General features: G+C 33.5%; 2 protein-coding genes across 2 annotated transcripts; both read left to right on the forward strand.

The window, feature by feature from the left end:
- Positions 183-6003, forward strand: LOC107605364 (nucleotide-sugar uncharacterized transporter 3). The gene is made up of 10 exons (XM_016307225.2): positions 183-617; positions 1869-1945; positions 2561-2719; positions 2833-2966; positions 3321-3451; positions 3550-3594; positions 3688-3785; positions 4760-4867; positions 5188-5244; positions 5561-6003. Exons 1-10 carry the CDS (start codon positions 464-466, stop codon positions 5633-5635), a joined length of 1038 nt encoding a protein of 345 aa, XP_016162711.1. The 5' UTR covers positions 183-463; the 3' UTR covers positions 5636-6003.
- On the forward strand, positions 6845-10287 carry LOC107605366. The gene is made up of 5 exons (XM_016307227.2): positions 6845-7289; positions 7920-8019; positions 8378-8477; positions 8897-8988; positions 9750-10287. Exons 1-5 carry the CDS (start codon positions 7100-7102, stop codon positions 10084-10086), a joined length of 819 nt encoding a protein of 272 aa, XP_016162713.1. The 5' UTR covers positions 6845-7099; the 3' UTR covers positions 10087-10287.

Below are 13341 nucleotides of genomic sequence, written 5' to 3' on the forward strand. Positions count from 1 at the left end.
GACTCTATTATGATTAATATAAATTAACTATATAACTTTTTATATATTTTCAGTAAATATATATTATTTTAAAAATAATATCCCTCAAATTGAAAATAAGATCATCAATTTTAAAGTGGCAAGCATCCTTGGTTTCTATGAAATACAGCAATTTTGATGTTGAAGAATCTAAAAACTAAAGAAATTCATATAACAACCGGCTATAGTGAAATAACATAGTTTTTCTTTATTTATTTAGAGATCGCAAATTCGAATATCTTTCTTAATTTTAGAAGAAAAAAAAAAAGAGAGAGAGATTCATATGCAGGGAAGGTTGTGTGAGTGTAGCGAGAGTGGTGGGAGCCGTCGTGTTGTTGAGAGTTGACAAAGTCAAAAGTCAAGTTCGGAGTTCTCAACTCCTCCAAATCAAAACTCCATCCTTGTGCCTGAACCAATTCAATTCATTGCTTTTCCGCAATAAAAGATGTCTCTCAAAGTATCCAATTCGTCGGAGAATAACCCCATGCTTCCGGTGTCGGATCCTGGCAGGACCCACGACGATGGGGACAAGCTCTTCAAAGGTTCCGCCATGACCAAACGCGGTGCTTACGCCGCTGTCTCTTATATGTCTTGTGCCGGTTTGTTCTCTAATCTCCAAATATCTTTCTTTTCTTTTTTATTTTAATAATTTCAATTTTAGAATGATGATGATGATGATCAGATTCTCTGATTTTACGAGTGTTTCTATTCATTTGATCGCCGGAAATATTATATATAATTTAAGTTTCAGTCAATTTGCAGGATTGTATGTTAATTTGTGTTTTAAATATTTTTAAAATAAAAGTTATGGCATCTAAGTCCAGAAAAATCAAAATTCAGCATCTTGCAGAAGACAATTTTAGGTAGTTTTATTTTGAATTGTAGTTACATATTTAGAAAATTTTTAATTGTAAAAGAAGAAAAAAATATATTGCAGTGCAATTTATGGAATAAAACTGTTGGGTACCAAATTGGGAGAGCCCTATAATATTTGTATGGATATAGATATATGTTAGCTATAATTTTCTAGAATTTTATTTTTGGGGTTGACAGTAGGAGGGAAAGAAGAAAGTAGATGTGTTGTCCATTGACTCTTGTATGCAAATAATGCAATTCCCATGGTACAGTGTTTAAGTTTCATTTGAAACTTTGATGTCTTAAGATGTTATCATAGTTACTGGATAGTAGATGCCTGAGTGGTGTGTACTGGTACTGCTTCCAAGATTGTGGCTAGAGCTAGAACTTTATGTTAGAAAAATTATGTGGTATTGATTCTAAGATGAACAAGAGGACCTGTGATTTCATTTCATTTCGTTTCATCCTTCAATTGCTAGGGTTTCTATCAAATTATCTTGCACCTTTTCTCATACGTGATATGAGGTTTAGAAAATTTGGTCTGCTATATGCAATGCTATTGAGAGTACCAGTTAATTATACTTTATTGTTTATAGAAATGAATAAAGGATAACCTTACATGATAACCTGTCATTTTATTCTTTCATTTTAAAACTTAAAAGAACTCTTGAATAGTATATTAACATGAATTGAAACACTCACAAGCACTACTCTTTACTTTCAAATGTATGGGAATTTTTGTGCATCTTTCATTTAGTTTGTTAATATCTGTTGTGTACTTGGATATGGAAGAAATGTAATATAGATTATTGGAGATATGTTTTTGGGAGCTCTTGTTCAAAGAAATATTAATGATCAATGACATGATGTTTAGAGAATTTGTTTGCAACTTTTACACAAAAACTCATGTAGGTTGTAGATGCTGCTTCAAATCTTGATTCTTAACTGCTAAATGCACCATTACTAAGAAATACCTTTTTTTCCCCTTTTTGTAGTTCTCTTGGTGATGTTCAATAAGGCAGCTCTTTCATCATATAACTTCCCATCTGCAAATGTCATCACACTTCTTCAGGTTGATACTTAAAAAGGGTTCTGTTTCCTTCTTTATTACATGTGAGCCAAGACATGACAGACCATTAATTTGGCATTAGTATTTAGAAGTTTCAGTAATCTTTTGGAGAAAACTGTGAACAGAAAGACATTGTAATCCACCTTATTTACATGAGAGCATGAACATCGTTCTCCTTAAGTCTTATATATTCATACTTGGTTGATTGATAACTCTTCACAGCACTTAATTTATCAGTTACTGTGGGTGGAAACCAATTTTTTAGTGCTGCTCTAATTCCATTTTTATATTCTGGATTCATGTTGTTCATTCGTGTGGTTTTCCTGTACACTATAATGGTAGTTACTTTAAGCTCATTCACTATGTTTTAAGAGTTGAAGTTCCTGAAACTAAGTTGTAGGAGATTATTCAAATAACCTATAGCACTAATTTGAAACAGAAAGAGTTATAGCTGTGTTCATATAAGAGGTAAAACGATTTATTTTGAATCTATTATGTTTGGACGCTATGATGTGTCTTCACTTCTGTTGATCACTATTGCGTTACAAGTTACAACTACCAATATTTTTTTGAGATCCGTTTGATCCATTTCACATTGTATGCTTCTTTCTGCTGCAGATGGTATGTTCATGTTGTTTTCTTTATATACTGAAGCGCTGGAGGATAATTTCTTTCTCAGCAGGTGAATCTTTAATATCAGATAACTCAACAAAATTTGTACCATTGAATACTTTGAAGCACACTCTTCCTCTATCAGGAGCATATTTACTCTACATGGTAGTTCCTTATTTCTTATCGTTTTCTCTTCTTTTATGAAATGACAAACTCTGTTTTCATTTTTTTCTTTTCTTTACTAACTATTTTGTATATACTCCTGTTGCTTCTCTTAGCTAGTCACCATGGAGTCTGTCCGTGGAGTAAATGTTCCAATGTACACCACTCTTAGGCGAACAACTGTGGTATTTACAATGATTGTAGAGTTTCTTCTCGTGCAACAGAGGTATTCATCCTCTGTTATTTTCAGGTAACTTGCTTTCTCTCGATTGCATGATATTATCTACTGTTTGTAAGAACAATGTAACTGGTTTACTGTCCTTTTGGTTATTTCTTCCTTTTCGTTTATACTCAATGATGTGAAAGTTCAAGTTTTATTGGGATGATTGTGTGCTTCATTCCTTTCATTTAGTGGAAATTGATAATGCTGTTATCAGTGTTGGCTTGATATGCATTTGCAATAAGGATAACATGATTGGTTCACTGTCCTTTTTATTATTACCCCCTTTTCCTTTATAACTCAATAAAGTTGAAGTTCAAATTTTTTTGAGAAAGCATGTGCCTGATTCCTTCATTTAACTGAAATCTATAAGGCTGTTATCAGTGTTGGCTTGATTGTCTTTGGTGCGCTGATTGCGGGAGTTCGGGACTTCTCTTTTGATGCTTATGGCTATAGTGTTGTTTTCTTGGCAAACTTTACCACAGCAATATATCTGGCAACCATTTCCCGCATAGGTTGTGTTCCTACTTTCTCATATTCTCATGTGGAAACTTTATACTGTGTTTCCCGGTCAGTTTGAACTTAATCATTTTGTATCATGTGCTTTTCTCAGGAAAAACTAGTGGTCTTAATAGCTTTGGACTTATGTGGTGCAATGGTAAGTTTAGAGGTTCTATGATGGTCAAACTTTCTTGCTACACTTTTATGTAATGGAGTTTCTGACTCTGAATACTTTTATATTGTATTATAGGCGTTGTATGTGGGCCATTTTTGCTCGTTTGGACATTTATTCGTGGTGACTTGAAGATGACACTTAACTTTCCTTATCTTTTCTCACCTGGTTTTATTGTAAGTTCTGCTCGAGCCTTTCTTACTTGAGTTAGTAGTAGTCATCATTGGAGCTTCTTTGGTTAATTGTAAAAGGATTAATAATAATATTTTTGTGAAGTTAACGAGGATTATGACAATGTCTATTTGGAATAAAATAATATGGAGGCTTAAAGAATATACTCTCTCCCCACAATTATACTTTGTAACTCTATGTCCACCCACTTTTTGAAGGAAAGGGGGATTATACTTAACAAAATAAACAAAATGGGGGAAAGATGCAAATGACCCATATAGGGTATCATCCTTTTTACTGTAAAATGATGGAAAAATTAGGAAGAAAACACTGAGCATAGAAGCAACTCAGAGTTGCCTTGACCAAAACTGGGGTTTGACATCAAAATCCGTTGAAAATATCACTGTGAAAACACCAACACATCTATGGTCAATGGTGTTACTTTCAATAAAGTAAATGGAAGTTTAGGTGGGCCAAAACTCCAATCCAATGCTATGTTGTTGCTCTTTTGTGGCACGTTACTGCATTCCTATGTTCAATATCTATGTGGATCTTCATTTCAATTTATTTGCTTCAAAGAGTAGAGAGTTGAGTACAATTTTTCCTGCAATCAAAAGTTTGTCTCTGCCAGTGAGCTATAAGCTCATGTGGCATCTCTCTTGGTTCTTGTGCTTTGGGTTGCCAGCATTGAATCAGGGTTCAATCCCACATGTCCATAATTTCCTCCATTTCTGTAGCTGTACTCGAAGTCTTGAAGCTCCTTTAAAAATTAAAACCAAAAGGAATAAGGTCCATCTCCATGTAAAATTGCCTTAATGTTGCTGTAAAAGGTCTGCCAATATTTTTGTTCATTCAGCATCAACATCAAGCTTTGAACCCAGTTTCCTAATTTCATTTTAGGATAACATATGTTTTTTATATGTTCTTTTTTTGTTTCTTTTTTTTTTAAAGGGTCATTCTTTTTTTGTTTCTTGAACAGGTTGTTTTGCTCTTTTCCTGCATACTGGCGTTCTTCTTGAACTACTGCATTTTCTTGAACACGACTCTAAATTCAGCTGTGACACAGACGATTTGTGGTAATCTGAAGGTTCGTTTTGCTGCTACTTGTTTCTCCTTGCATGAATAATTCCCCTATAATTTACAGGTTGGCATTAGAGGTGTGTAAGGCCTTGTTTTTTCTTTTTCATGATGTTAGTATAGCTTTTCTTTCTAGAACTGATTGTGTGGAGTAGAGTCTGCACGAGGCTTGGTTGTTGTTGTCATAACTACTACGTAATGCCAGAGTCTGAATGCACTCATTTAAACAGAGAATCTCTAATATATGACCTTTTTTACTTCATATCAATGTCATGATTGGTGTGTTCAGTTTTTATGTACCAAATTCTAATTATTTATGTTGATGTGCAGGATCTATTTACCATTGGACTTGGCTGGGTAATTTTTGGTGGGCTACCATTTGATTTTGTGAGTGCTCTTGTCCAGACAGCTATTTCCTATTGAGTATACATACGCTTCCACACACACACACACATACACATACACAGACACATTTTCATACAATAGAAAGAACAGTGCTAGAGAGCCCTAGCTTATTGCCGGAACCAGTGTTGCCAGAACCAATTGTTACATAATTCTGGCAAGTACATGCTGGCAAAATTTCTGGCCATGAAGCAATTTCCAATGAGAAAATGTAGCTCCGTGGCTTGTTTCCACTATGGGGCATCCTTTTTTACTTTATTGTATATTATTTTGATAGAATATTGTTTTGTTTTGGTTTCAGTGGAACATAATTGGGCAGCTACTCGGTTTCACTGGCTCTGGCTTATATGCTTACTATAAGCTCATGGGCAAATAATAACTCAACACTTTTAGTGCAAACCTCTTTTTGCAATTAGGGAAAGCCATTCACTTGAGTTGAGTCATGTAGTGATCATCACTACAAACCTCTTAAAAGGGAGAAGAATCTTAGTCATACCGTGGTCTGTGGAACATTTGATCAACTAATCCACATTTTTAGGAAATTTTTGCTGACTGAGAAGTTGGTGTATTGTATCAACAATTTTCAGGGCATAGCAGCAGTCATGGCTTCAGTGTATATTTATACATCTTATTTATTTGATGTATGTACAAAGAAAAACATCTATTTGATCTAATGTTATGTTAACATAGTTGTATTTTGGCTATTTGCTTTGCTGAATCCTATGTATTCCTCTCTTTGTGTTATTCTTCTCAATCACCTTCAAATAATGATTGAATTGAGAACATGACTCAAGTGATTATGAAGACCAAGTAATTGAGGAACAGAAGACTGATTTTTTACTTCAGCCTGTTTTGAATTACTGATTTTACATATGAAAAGTATTGACAAATCTCTGAAAAAGTACACATAATGAAGAAAAAAATCTTCCAAACAGATTTTTTACAAGGGAGAAATTTATGTGAGTTGTCTTCATATAAAATTTTTTGTTGAGGACTGTTAGATGATAATTTAGTCAAGATAAAAATTCACATGTAGTTGTCTTTATGTGAAATTGATAACTAAGAGTCATTATATGACAATTTAATTAAACTTATTAAATCATCTAAACTTTTAACTATCAACTTCACATAAAGACAACTGTACGTGAATTTTCACCTTTAGTCAAATATATCAAATCATCTAATGGTTTTTAGCGAAGGGACATAAGACTTAAAACATATGCCATCGTCCAACTAACGGAATTTTTTTTTTTTTGGTTTTTCACAACATCCCCTAGTCTGGTGAGGGAAGGACTAATATGCTGCGGTACTGAACTCCATTTAAGGGTTTATTGCTGTTCCGAGATTCAAACTCTCGACACTTGCGTAAGCTAACTAATGAACTAACTACTAGACCTACACAACTTGGTTTAACTAAGGGTTTTTAGTGAAGGGACACGAGACACATACCCTGGTCCATTTGTCCAACCTTCGGAAAAATAAAGAGAGGGCCTAGCACAGGCCCAGACCTAGGCCCAAGAGCAAATCCAGTCAGAGCCTGTAATTTGAGGGCACGTGTTGTTTCATGTTTGACAGTTTGAGTGAGTCGTTAACGGTCATCCTCCCGTTCTCCAAAAATGCCTCGCTTTTTGCTTCAAACACAAACCACTCACTCAACAGTTTGTATGGAAGAAGAATCACCCCCGACACAAGCCAAAGAACAATAACATTGCGTATTCTATTCGTTCTTCTCTAAGAATCTCTTCTCTTCTTTTTCTTCTCGTTCCCCATTTATGCACCACTCTCTTCTCCACGCAATGTCCTTACTCACGCGCTTCTTCTCACTCACTCACTCACCGCCATGGCACACACTAGCTTAATAATGCCGAACCCTAACCACGCCTCCTCTCCTTCTCGATCACCGTTGTCGATTCAATTCTCTTCGATCCCAGCCATGGACCGCATTTTCTCCAGTAAGAGTTTCCTTTATAATAGGCTTCGATCTCAGCCTCTCAGCCTTACTGTTCTCAAATTGGATGGATCTACCTTCGGTATGTATTCGCTCCCGGCACCAATTTTAATTTGCCGTTGCGGTTACGGTTATGGTTGTTACATTTCTGAAAAGATTATGAGAGAAACGAATGAGTTAGTCATTTATTCGGTTCTGGAAAATGCAAAAACTGCAATGCAGTTGTATCTGTGGACTTGAATTTACAACGATTCAACTCGTAGCCTTTGTTTGTTGAGCAGGTGCAAGTATTATCCCGAACCATAACATGAAATGCATGCTTTCACTGAATTATATTTAAAAAAAAACAAGGAAATCTGTTATTTGAAATAACTTAATTGGAGCGTATGCATACTAAATTGCATTGAACTGTTTGTTGTTACCGAACTTTCATTCATATTAAGATGAAATTTTGAAAATTTTGCAAAAATAACCTGTGAAATTGGTAGAAGAGTTTCTGTGCTGAAATTGTGGAGAGGTTGTTTAGTATGCAACTGTGATTGTAGTTGCCGACATGTTGCAGTGTGGCAACAATTCCAGTTGTGAAATTGTGAACCATAATCGAAATATTTTTTAATAGCATTGTTCTATACATCTTTTTCTCCCCCACCTGAAAACAATATTTGGTGTTGTTTTTGGAACATTGATACCAGAGACCATTGGTACTTTGCAGATATTCAAGTTGAGAAGACAGCAACTATTGCTGAGCTTAAGGAGGCGGTGAAGGTGGTGTTCAGTCACATGCCTCAGAAGGGGCCAGGGAAGATTTCATGGTGTGTGTTATGTATGTTACTGTGTTGGTTACTTGGTTTTCAGTGTGGCAATGTATGATTTTTTTTACTTATTTGATTGTTGAAGAATTTCTTGGCTGTGTACTTTAATAATTTTTAGTCTGTTGCAACCAATGGACTATAACTAGTTCTGGAGTATTGAAAATTGTTGTTAACCTAGGCAAAAGGAAACTTTTTGCTTTGTTGTTCAACCTTGGATTAGAAATGAGATGTTATTATTTTTTCATTGTAGTTCAGACAATTACTAGGTCAACTTAATCTGTTTTCCCTTTTTCTGTACAAATTAATATGTAATATGTTCTCTGATTATATAATCACATATTTTACTTTCATTGTGAAGGCCACATGTTTGGCGGCAGTTTTGCTTATGCTATGATGGACAGAAGCTTGTTAAAGATGACGATTACCTGAGAAATTATGGCATCAAGGACGGTGATCAGGTTTGTAGATCCAAGTCTTTCATATTTCATCTAAATATTCACGTGTTAATGATATGCACTGAATCACCCTTAAACTGTTCTTTCCTATGCTCTTCTGAACCTTCTCCCATTGTACTAATTTGGTGTCTGTAGGATTTGTTTCAGTCGTCAGGAATGTTGATTTGTAACTTAATTTTCTTCCTAAGCCTTAATTTGTTTCAGTCGTCAGGAATGTTGTATTGTAACTTAATTTTGGTGTCTATAGTATTCGAGGAATGGAATATATCTCATAAGTGGCATTGGCAAATACCATGTGTGAATAAATAGTTTAAGAACTACCTCATTCTTAAACTACTTGTTTAGCATAATATCTATACTATGTTCTTGTTAGAAGGTTTTTATTGATCATAATAGTTATTGTTTTATTTTGCTATGCAAAGCTTCGTTTCATCCGCCATGTCTCAAACTATTATGGTGCTCGAAGAAGAAAGCGATCAAAGAAGCGAGTTTTCCATTTTAAACAGCACAGCAGGTACTAAATTTCGTACAGTCCCATAGGTTAGCTATAAAAACAAATATTCAGCAGTTGGCTGGATGATTTAGGATCAATATGCTGTTTGCCAGGTTGCAGTTAGTTTAGTTGAATCTTGCAATATGTTTAACGAAGTCCTGTGTCTAAACCATCCAACTATATTAACATAAGCAGCTCTGTTTGGGTTACTAAAAATTTTTGTTTGTTTTGTGCTTGAATCTTCACATATGTTAGATTGTACGGGACATTGGTTTTAACTTTTAACCATTTTGTCACTACTCTGTCAAAATATTTGTGAAATCATGTTGGACTACACAAGGACTTGCTTTCTTGGCTATTTGTTTTTTCTTGCCATTTAGCTTGATCTCATCACATTTTGCAAAAGTACAGCTTTCCATCTGCTACAACTAAATAATGTGCATTGCATTTATCATTCCATATCAAAATTTCTCTCATGCATTTCTTTCTATCTCTAATTTCCTTTGATGGAGGCAGTTAAGTACTGCATATTTCTAAATAGAGGGACACCTCTACCTAGCTAATGACTTTTACATTGTATATAAATGTTTCAATTCCGCATATTGAAATCTGCTAAAAATACTACATTGTCTCTGTATTTCGTTTCTATTCTTTGTGTACCTTTTCTATCAGTTACTGGCAACACTTTTTTTTCCCCTTCCATTTTTTGGAGTTTGCTAGACCCACATTTGAATAAGTAGAGATGGTGAAACAAATGTGAGTGACATAAATGGAAAGTGCAGGTCATCCTCGCAAGTGAATAGCTATCAACCTAAAGAACATAGTGATGATGATGAAGAAGAAATTTGTTCTGATGAGGTAGCCACTGAGGATAGGAAGATCGAGCTGTACAATAAAGTACGAGTTCATGTTGGAAAGAACAAGTTAACCAGCTTTGTTGCAGAGTTATTCTCATACAACAGGCTGCCTATTGTGCCGAAAACGAGAACTCAAAGTAGGATATTCTTCCCCTCAGTGGTTGCCAAATGTTTACTAGGAAGTTTTAGAAAGATGAGAAGAGTCATAAGCTTTCGCAGGAGGGGACACTACCCTTGGAGGGATATCAGAAGACAGTATTGATTTGTTGAATAAATGTGTTTCTTTACTTCCTAGACATACTGCAAATGAAGGCCAAGATTGTTGGAAAATTTTTTGTTCATAATTATGCACTTTTGTTTCTTTTTAGTAGTGGTGGCAATAGTGTCATCAACTCATCATAGAACAATATAAATATCTATTTTGTGTCTGTACATATGATAATAAGATATTACATTCTGATTCTGATATGTGTATTTTGATATTTATATAGCTTTTGTCCTTCTCTTCTTCTTGTCAATAAATATTTCTATCGCTTTTCATTTGGCGTAAAGCAGGATATTAATCAGATAAAATCTTCTTTTCGTTTGCTCTGTCCATAAGAAATTATTAAGAGCCTGTCAATAAATAAGAATATTGAAAATTGTAATAAATATGAAATGTTAATAAAGCTATCCTCTATCTCAATTTCTCTCTTGTTATCAAATTAGCAATATTTATTCATATGACAAACCCTTAACACAATCACACAAACACAAGCAAAATCCCAATGATGTACCCAAGTCTCTGAGACTCTGATCTAAATAAACTCTAGAAAGTTTTCACAACCCTCTTTCTTTATCTAGTTAAATACTTTTCCAAGAGCTATGTATATAGCATGCTGGATGAGATCCTGATGCCATAATCACTTGATTATCTATTTCTCAATCAATAGTCATTGGTCAGGTAAAATAGTCTCATAAGCTAAGGCACACATTTTCATTTTGTGTATCTGAGTGACGTATTGGAATTTTTTCTGTTTGTTTGTAAGACAGGCTTAAGTAAACGTGGCAAACAACGACCTCTTCTTTCGCTTATAAGTTGTTATGGTTGTTCATCAATCAGAGACCACACTGCTAATAAGAAAGGATTTGCTGAAGAATATTGGAGGAAAAAAACATCATGGATGTGTTTGGATGTTGGAACTCAAAACATTGGAATTGATAAAAATTTAAAACTCTTAATTTCAAAATCTTATCTATTTAGAATTAACTAAAATGAATCTCTTTATTTTTTAAAGAATGTCGTGAGAATTAAAATAATTTAGTGTGCTAAAATACAAAAAGATACTTTTACACACTATTTTAAATTCATATCATTTTTATCACGCGCTCTCTCTTTTTCTCCATAAATTATTTGTACAGGACAAAAAATTGTAATTTATTTATAATTCTTCCTAGCAAATTATTAGTAAAGTCGTATTTGAGAATCAAATATAATATACCTATTAATCAAATCATAAAAAAATAAATAAATATTGGTAAATCAACCCCGCTTCATTACTTCCTAAAAATCACAATATGTTAGCTTTTTTTTCTTGGCTTCATCAATTGAAAGTTTACCAAGTTAAGAACATGATGCTTCTTTCTAATTAACCAATTAGTGTTAACCTCCACTTGGTTTTGAGATTGGTGAATTATACTGATTTAGTTCTTGAGATCTTAATTGTTATAATTTAATCCCCAATTTTAAAAATGTGCACCACGTTAGTTTCTCGGATATTTTTCGTCAGCAAATTTCATTGTTGTTATTAACGTGGCCTAATTCTTACCATGCTGGACATAGACGATGTCGTATGTATTTTGACGCTAAATAAAGTTTACAACTATATCTTTGAAACCTTTTTCATATTAAAACGTTATATCCCTCCCTTTTGATTATTTCATCTTCTCTTTTTTCACTTAGCTTCACAAAAAAAAAAAATTATGGGTAAAACACAGTAAAAATTGCCTCATTAATATTTACTTTGATTATGATAAGATTAAAGAATGTTGATGGCATATTCTCGAGAGAAATTTAGATGTTGATTTAAGGAAATTCTGATAATAAATTAAAGGAGATATACTTTATGAATAAGAAAAATGATGACTTTATTGATATTTATCTTGAGCATGTTGTGTCATTACCGGAAGTAGTAGAGGGTTTTGATACTCTCAAAATCCTCTTTGACTTGGAGTCTTGGTGGTTGAGTGCATGAAATTTTGACTACCACCTAAAATCATAATCCTAAACCTGCAACGATACACAATAGAAAAGAAGAACAACGAAAAGAAGAAGTAGAAGAAGATGATGAAGAAGAAGATTGGAAATAAAATTTTGTGGTTTAGGTTATAAAAGGAAAAAAAAGACCAAATCAATGCAATTATATTTTTAATACAGTTCAGCATGCTGTTAATATATCAAACTTAGCAAGAGTTAGGCCATGTTACTAATAGTGTTGAGTTTCCGTAACAAAAAATACATAAGAGATTAACATAGTATACTTTTTTAAATTTAAGAAACCAAATTATAATAATTGAGATTTCAAAAATTAAATTAGTGTAACTTACTAATTTTAGAGACCACAGTAAACTTAACTCTAACCAACTATATTAATGTATATCATCTTGTCCAATCAACATTATTTATTCTAGTGAGCATGATTGCATGAAGCCAAAATAAAAAGGATGGTTGATGTTCTAAATATGAAAGATCAAGTTGTACTATCCAAATGCATCTAACTTCATTTAAATTATTTGACCTCAATATTTATGACTTATCTAACAGAGATCTGACATGTTTTATTTATTTATTTATTTATTTTTGGTATGAATTTGTGTTAGACTTTGAATACAAGTTCATCTCATAGTGCATGCCTATTTATTTCCTTAACACAAGGCTATTTTCCTTTTCCTCATAATTATATGTCCAATAGTTTATAAATTATAATGAATACATAAGAATTTACAGTATCATTTAATAAATTAAAATTCGAACTCAACAAAGTATATACCTTAATGATTGGTATACAATATATATTAAAATATAAATATATACAAATCAATTATTTTCATCCCACCAACCAATTAATTGATTGAGAATTATAGATCAAATAATCGATGACGATGGATGCTCTTGCAAATTATAGATCTAATGAAGATTAAGAATGGCGCCAAAATATTAACAAGACCTGAGACTTGTAGTTTACGAAGATCGTTGAAGTGAAGATGAGAAAGTAGCAAATAGAGCAATGGCGTTAGAATCGGAGAGTCATAGAAGGAAGCGTGTAGCTTTGTAATTTGTAACGGACTAATTGAACACTCCACCGCATTTCTGCGTCAACGTCTATGTGGGTCCCGCAACCATAATTACCACTTTATCCTCCTTTTTTTCCTCAACCAAAAATCTTCTCTTGCTTTTCTTCAATTTTTTTAGTGAAAAAGGAAAGTAATATTTATATTACAAAAATCTTTGTATAATAAGTAAAATTTTTCATCTACC

Source organism: Arachis ipaensis, chromosome B06 (genome assembly GCF_000816755.2).
Source record: "Arachis ipaensis cultivar K30076 chromosome B06, Araip1.1, whole genome shotgun sequence".
In the NCBI taxonomy this organism is placed as follows: Eukaryota; Viridiplantae; Streptophyta; class Magnoliopsida; order Fabales; family Fabaceae; genus Arachis; species Arachis ipaensis.

What these genes read in the sequence shown, in the direction of transcription:
- LOC107605364 (XM_016307225.2), top strand. Translation starts at nt 464, where the DNA reads ATGTCTCTCAAAGTATCCAATTCGTCGGAGAATAACCCCATGCTTCCG. An exon ending in CTCTTATATGTCTTGTGCCG is followed by an intron (nt 618 to 1,868) that starts GTTTGTTCTCTA and finishes CCCTTTTTGTAG; the next exon opens with TTCTCTTGGTGATGTTCAAT. An exon ending in CGATTTGTGGTAATCTGAAG is followed by an intron (nt 4,868 to 5,187) that starts GTTCGTTTTGCT and finishes GTTGATGTGCAG; the next exon opens with GATCTATTTACCATTGGACT.
- LOC107605366 (XM_016307227.2), top strand. Translation starts at nt 7,100, where the DNA reads ATGGCACACACTAGCTTAATAATGCCGAACCCTAACCACGCCTCCTCT. An exon ending in ATTGGATGGATCTACCTTCG is followed by an intron (nt 7,290 to 7,919) that starts GTATGTATTCGC and finishes GGTACTTTGCAG; the next exon opens with ATATTCAAGTTGAGAAGACA. An exon ending in CATTTTAAACAGCACAGCAG is followed by an intron (nt 8,989 to 9,749) that starts GTACTAAATTTC and finishes TGGAAAGTGCAG; the next exon opens with GTCATCCTCGCAAGTGAATA.